At 38.8% G+C, this 6,995-nt stretch overlaps 1 protein-coding gene across 1 annotated transcript in view; it reads right to left on the reverse strand.

Moving 5' to 3' along the window:
* STAB2 (stabilin 2) overlaps positions 1–5,736 on the reverse strand; it is a 78,639-nt gene extending 72,903 nt beyond the window's left edge. Inside the window, exons 1-3 of the mRNA XM_042890149.1 lie at positions 5,439–5,736; positions 1,754–1,887; positions 872–987 (exon numbers count right to left, since the gene is read on the reverse strand). Of these exons, the coding sequence (XP_042746083.1) occupies positions 872–987; positions 1,754–1,887; positions 5,439–5,522 (334 nt within the window). The 5' untranslated portion in view covers positions 5,523–5,736. The remainder of the gene's footprint in view (positions 1–871; positions 988–1,753; positions 1,888–5,438) is intronic.
* Between the last annotated feature and the right edge of the window lie 1,259 nt (positions 5,737–6,995).

Here is a 6,995-nt window from a genome sequence, read left to right on the forward strand (position 1 = left end):
GAAAACTTCAGTTTTCAAAATCTATTATGGGGATTCTCCCAGTTGAAGGAGATCGACATTGGCAAAGACTCATGTGGGGTGTTGGGTCCAGTTCTGGGTCCTCCGTACAAGACAGGAGTGGGCATGCTGGAAGTAGTCCAATGGAAGGCTACCAAGATGATGAAGGCATGTAAGCATCTATTCTGGATGGAGAGGCTGAGAAGGCTGGGGTTGTTCAGCCTGGAGAAAAGGAGGCTCAGGGGGATCTCATCAGTATCCTTAAGTACCCCAAGGAAAGATGTAAAGAGGACAGGGCTAGGCTCTTTTCATTGATGCCTCGTGCGTAGGCAAGAGACAGTAGTCACAGACTTGAGCACAGAAAGTTCCGTCTGAAGATCAGGAAAGGCTTCAGTACGGTATGGGTTTTGGAGCACTGGTACAGGTTATCAAGAAAGGTTGTAGAGTTTCCTCCTTAGAGAGCTTCAAAAGCCATCTGGACATGGTCCTGAGCACCCTGCTCTGGGTGGCCATGCTTGAACAGGGGTTGGACCAGATAGCTCCAGTCACCCCTGCCCACTTCACCTATTGCATAATATGCAAAAAGTCATTTTGCAGACATTGGCTGAAATTATTTGTTTTGAAGATCTCAAAATCCATGGAGCTCCTGAATTTTGGGAAACGTTCAAGTAATTATTCTTTCTAAAATAATCTCTGGACATGTGTTGTTTTGTTTTGTTTTTTCTCCAAAACCTCCAATTTTTGGACAAATAGCGCTGTATATTTCTGATCCTGTAGTAAGCTCTGAAAAGCGTAATTATTATGGAAATAATTTCTGAAAGCAAGAAAAGCCAATTCTTTATTTCTATTCAAATTCTATCTGAAAAGAGTTTACCTGTGCAGTCTGGGCCCCAGTATCCCTGGCAGCACTCTGGTTGTTGAATTTCCTTCATACAAGAATGCCGGCATCCAGGTAAAGAAAGACTGTGTGATCTAATTTCTAGATAATACCTAAGGAAAAGAAATTGGAACAATGCTAAAGCACATAAAAGACTTCTGTGGGGAAAAATGAAATTCCCAATCTCCTCCTTCTCTTTAAATGTCAGAGAAGAGCCCTTCAAATTTAGTTGTATCAATGTAATGTAATTCATCAAAATATACTTGCATATCAAGGGCTAAAAACATCCTTACAGCTCTGTCCTTTGCGTAGTTTATTTATATTTTATTCAATTCTACGGTCTTAACAAAGCAATTTTATCTGTTTGGTTGGTTTATCTATTTGGGTTTGAGGTAGAATTTAATTTTTTTCTTTTTTTTAAATATCAAGGTTCTTTTAAATGCTAAGTTCAAAGTAGGTATTTCATCTTCCCTAAATGTTGCTTTTCTCTTCAGAAAAATATCAGATTTCTTTTGAGATACTTCTTCCTGCTCTGTCTACACTTCTACACAATATCTGGAAGTTTAAAATATCTGTTGTATGCTATAATTCATCTGAAGTATGCAGAATAAATGAGGAAGACATCTTATGATACCACTCAAAGCAAAATCTCTTAGGCATTGATATCAATATTTATTTTCCTCTGATGTAATTTGTTGATTAACTTTAGACATAGATGCTTGAATTCTAGTGCTGGTGAAGCCAGTAAATGCTGTCTGTAAATAAATTTCAGTGTTCATTAAGAAAATCACATGGGACAGATTGTTCATAATACAAATCAATCTATTCTAATCCATTGAGAACAGTGCTCATGGTAAAAACCTCTGACAGAAGAAATACCTGCAGTCTGGTATCCCAGTCCCATTGGTAGTTTTGATGTAGCCAGCAGGGCACCGGGTTTCAAGGTTTAGAGAGCAAGGTGTACATTGAGTTTCCATTTGAACGAGCAGCTTTTGATCACATCGCTTCTTCATCTGTTTTAGGAAAAGATTAATTAAAAAGGAGGAAAGGGTGTCTCAGTTGATCTAACTCTGCCTCCAGTGACTTTGCTGACAAGTGACCAATGTAGCTCAGCTTTATTCTCAGTCACAGGCTCTGTCCTGTCAGCAGATATGAACTGCAGCTCTGGGGCTGAACTAGGCAGTGTATCATTTACCAGGGCTTTTCAGTAGCCTTCTCTTCGTGAAGTACATTCAATACATTCACGCAGGATAAACCCTATTTCTATTAGCAACACTTTATCCAATAAATGCTAAATCGAGCAGTCTTAAAAGAGGGATTACCAAGAGAGCAAGAGAGCAATGGATTATTAATTCCAAAACTGCCTCACAATCCCAAAGCAGGACAGACAGAGATGTGTTGGCAAGTGTCTCCTGTATCAGCGTTGAAACCAAACATGAGGTGTGGGGGAAAATGCTTGTGCTTCTGTGCACGCTGAACATGGCACAAGCCTTTGGTCTTTTCAAAAGGCAGATGTCTTGTTATCAGCACTTCTGTACTGAACTGGAGGATAAGGGAGGATGGAGCACACTGAGAAACACAGCCTTGTCTTTTTTTTTTCCCCTACCTGGAGAAAACCACAACTCAGCTTAGGAAACCTCACCATAGACTTCCAGCTTAAATACCAAGGCCTCATGCTTCTTGCCTTGTTGTTTCAGGAATGCAAAATCTTACAAATGAATTGAGATGATATCAAAAAGGAGAAAAGGCTTAGGGCAGTGTCACAGTGATGGTACTGTGCCTTGTAGCTTTAGAAATGAAAGTTTTGAAAACATCTATATACCCAAAATGGTCTCCTTCTTGCTACTAAAAGTCACTCTGTTTAAAAGCAAAAAGACTATGCTCAGCCCCGTTCAATGCTGTCTTCTACTTAAGTGTTTCTAGAAGTGAGTTCATAATTCACAGTGAAGAGAAGTAAGGTAATACAAGATATGGTTTTTAAGAGCCAACAAAAAATAATAAATGAAGCTATCATTACAGGAGAGGAAGTATTGTGAAGTGCTCTATTTTCTTGTTCAAGATACCAACTCACTGAAGCAGTACTGACCCCACAGACTTCCTATCTGATCCCGGGTGATTGAAGTGAAATCTCTGAATGGGTTTTCAATTAACTAGTCACTTAGTCAATTAAGACAATGTCTGAAGTGCTGCCAGATCAACCCAAGGAAATGCTTAATGTTCATCTTGAAAAACTGTACCTGCCCACTGCTTATGTGCATGGTTATGTGTGTGTATGCATGTAGGGGCCAGTTATAGCAGCAGCATTGGTTCTGGAATATTTTTTTAAGTTAGTAGCAGTCTGTTAAGATTATAAATTAGCTTCACAGATTATAAAGCCAGAAGGACAATTATACTTGAAGAGCATACAGGACACTGAAGGTTCTAGCGTAACATTTAGATCAAGCAAGATCTCTTAGAAAGCACTTATTTGATTTGGGAATGGTCATTTGAGGAGAGACAAGTGTGGTATGTTGTGTCTATCGTAATTCATTGGTGAATGTTTTGCTACAGTCTGCTGTCCTTGCTTTTCTAGGTTGCATGTGCTAAGAAGCACATGTGGGATTCTGCAGAAGCTTGCAGTTGGCCTTGGTGGATACACTGACACACAGGGTAAGGTTTCTGTGTGTGCTGCACCCTGGTATTCTGACATGAAGTCCTCACTCCACGGATTTCCCCTCATTGTTGGTTATCATTCCTATTTTTGTGATAGTAGCATGTTTTGGTAATGAAGATTGTGAGAATGTGTCTCAGACACTGATAAGGATATTTAGTTACACGAGCTTTGAGGAACTCTCCTTGATTCTGATCACCCACTTGTAGGTACATTTCAAGATCTACTTATTTGCCAGTTTTCAGTCTTCATAAGCGTACGGTTGAAATCTGATTTGGGCAGCTTTCAGGTAGAATTATAATTGGGTGGTGAAACCTCTTTGTGCAGTGCAGAGGCATTTCAGGAACTTTTGAATTAAAAAGGAGACCCTTCTCCGGATTTTTGAGCTGTAATGCAGATACAGCTCGATGATACACTTGGCCAAGCAGCAGCTTCTGAGCAGAAGCCTTTCAAAGCATTGATTGTCACAAGGCATTAGATGGGCCCAGCCTCAATGAGAGACCCTGTATGCACCAGAAGAAGGACCAATGCCATAAAAACAAAATCCAGATACCTCAGCTCCTTTCCACTGAGTCGAACTGATATCATTAATGTTGAAGAATCCTCTTAAAATCAGAGCCTTGGCTGATTTTCCCAAGTCTTTAAACAAGTTCTACTTAAGCCAGGCTCCTCACATGTATTTGGGGGAAGCAATCAGGACTTTGAGGTTATGTGAACTGCTGGGCTTGTAAGATAATAAAGTTTAGACTTGAAAATCTACTGATAGGACAACCTAAAATTATCTCACTGCATCAGTTTTCATCAAAACGGGATGCCCTGAAATTTTATTTTTGGAACAAGAAAATTGAAAAAGATATTATAGAAGATAACAGCTAAATAAAAATAAGTTATACCCTTTCCCTACCACCAGCTATAAACTATTTTAAAATAGTAGTGTAATATTCACTTTCTCCTATTTGCTCCTGTTCTCTTTTTTGCCATTAGGGAAAAAAAAAAAAAAAAAAAAAAAAGAAAAAGATGTGCCAGTTCTCAGAGAAAGAACAATAAAGTCCCACATACTTGTTTGTACTTAACAAAGTACTTTTCCATTAAAAAACAAACAAACAAACAAACAAACAAAAAACTAAATTGAATGGCCTTTTTATTTTTCTTTTTTTTTCTTTTTCAGTTTCTCACTGTCCTTTTATTTCCAGTTTCTACACTTTTTTTTTTTCTTCCTCCAGAATGTAGCAACTTGGAGCATCACTTTTTGAGAGAGTATAAATGAGTGCATATTTATCTCAACTATCTGCCAAACTCTTGGGTCAGCTTTGTAGAACAACTCTTTCTGCCTCACTACAAGGGTGGTGAAAACAGATTTTGTGAAATTCCACAGATAAGTAGGACTCACATGTGAAATACACACCAGCTCCATGAAAGCCTACAAAACCTTTGTTTAGGTTTGTAACATTATACAATTATTTTCAGTGGCCGAATTCCCTAACACCTATATGAAATAGAATTCCTTCCCTGTATTTGGTAGATTGGCTAATATTCACTCCAGCAAAATTTCTGCCTCTTCTGATTTATAAATTCAACTGGTATTCTTTTGTTGCTTGTGTTGAATGCCAGCTACAATCTTTGCAAGGTTTGCTATTTTTAGAGACTTTCTCGGCATATTTGACACATCCTCTGAGTCAAACTCTCAGCCAGACCAAACAGATACATTTCTCTTATTTCAGAGGGATGAATTACATAGCTATTTGTTTGAAATTCTGTGTCTTATGGTATCAGCAACCACTGAAGTGGTAGTTTTTCTTCCATAAGGTACAGTACCTTGTTACTGTTCTCTCTATAGCAATGAAAGAACAGCCACTCCTATGGTGCAACAGAGACACAAACAATTCAATATTTGAATAAAAATGTGCATCTTACCTGATCTGGGACTTGTGATGTCAAATGCAGCTTCATTGCAACCAAAAAAGCCAAAAAGTATAAAATGAATGGATTGTTTTCCATTGTGAGGAATTTGTTTTTCTTCAGATCCCTTTAGACATGAGTACTAAAATCAGGATCTAAAGCAACTAGTATTTCTTTGAGACACTTAGGAGAATAATATAAAAGGACACTTGTCTTCCTAATGGAAAGTAAGTGAAAGATCATGTGAAGCTTGACTGAAGACAGGAAAAATTCCAAAACGTGGTGTCTTTGTCGAAAGTGTTCACTGCAAAGCTGGAAAACCCTTCCCAACTGAATGACAGGATATCCTGACAGGGCTCAATCCGTTTATCCCTCTCTCTGAAGTTGCTGACAGTAAAAAGCAAGGACACTGAACTGTTACGACAGAAGATGTTTTCTTCTTTTAGGTGGGCATGAACAGGAGACTGGAGCAATTGCTGTGCTTGTTATCATTCCATTTACTTAGCTGTTCTCAGGCAGAGCAAAGCTCTCTGGAAGTTGACTTATCAACCCTAATAATACAAGGCTGGGCCCCTAGCTGTAGCTGGGAAATAAATTCTGACTTTATCTCAGGGGGCCAAAGGCACATCTTCCAGCTTTGGTTAGCTGGATAAAAAAGGGGAATTTTTCTTATTGCCTTATTTGACTCATTTGTCTTATTTTCTTAAACTAATCAGACTAAAATTAACTGCGTTGTTTGCACATTATTAGGAGGATCAGTAGACACATATTTTATACTGCCAAAAGTGACTTCTGTGGATGTTTTCCAGTGCTGCTCTTTTCTGCTGCTCTGGCTGTTCTTTTAGGGGCAGTCTTTCTCACTTCTCAAGTTACTGATGATTTGGCTGACTCTCATTTGCCAGTGTTGTGTATCATTTGGTTTTTCAATCATTTAAAGTCATTTTGGAAGTTCTCTTTCATACAAAGCTGTGTTTCAGTGTTAGGTTATGTTGCTGACAGAAGTACGGTGGCTGTAAGCACAGCACTTTCTCCTGCCTTTCTGACAGATTTCTGTTTGTAGTCACGGCTAGATGCTGCATTCACCTTCAGACCACAAATGTATTCCCTGATACAATTGTAACCTATTCTTAGAACAATAGGATATTTTTTTTTTCTAAAGAACTCAGTGATGATACATATATTATACACAAATTTATATAGTCATATTACGTGCTCTGAGTGAGTACTGCAAAGTTGCTGGTAGGAGTCAGCAGGGCAAGATGTTTTCTGCATGCTCAGCAGATTCTGTTCCTTTCTTCTATATGGCAAGGAAAATAAATCATTTCTTGTTTGTGCAGACAAGATAGCAGCCAGCAGTTGCAACGTGTATGTTGACAGTACGTATGACCCTGAGAATTGCCCCTCCTTTTTTTCTGAGGTCAAGGCCTTTAACCTTACTTCAGTTTTGCATACAGTGTATGATCTGGCCTGATCCAAAGATTCACTCAGGTTTTTCTCCAGAAAGGCAGAGTTTTGAAGGATCTCCTCTTCTGAGTATTGACAACCCACAGCTTTACTCCATGGGCAGTGGGA

This window comes from Lagopus leucura, unplaced genomic scaffold, assembly GCF_019238085.1.
Source record: "Lagopus leucura isolate 7727_CA_CO unplaced genomic scaffold, USGS_WTPT01 Super-Scaffold_100159, whole genome shotgun sequence".
In the NCBI taxonomy this organism is placed as follows: Eukaryota; Metazoa; Chordata; class Aves; order Galliformes; family Phasianidae; genus Lagopus; species Lagopus leucura.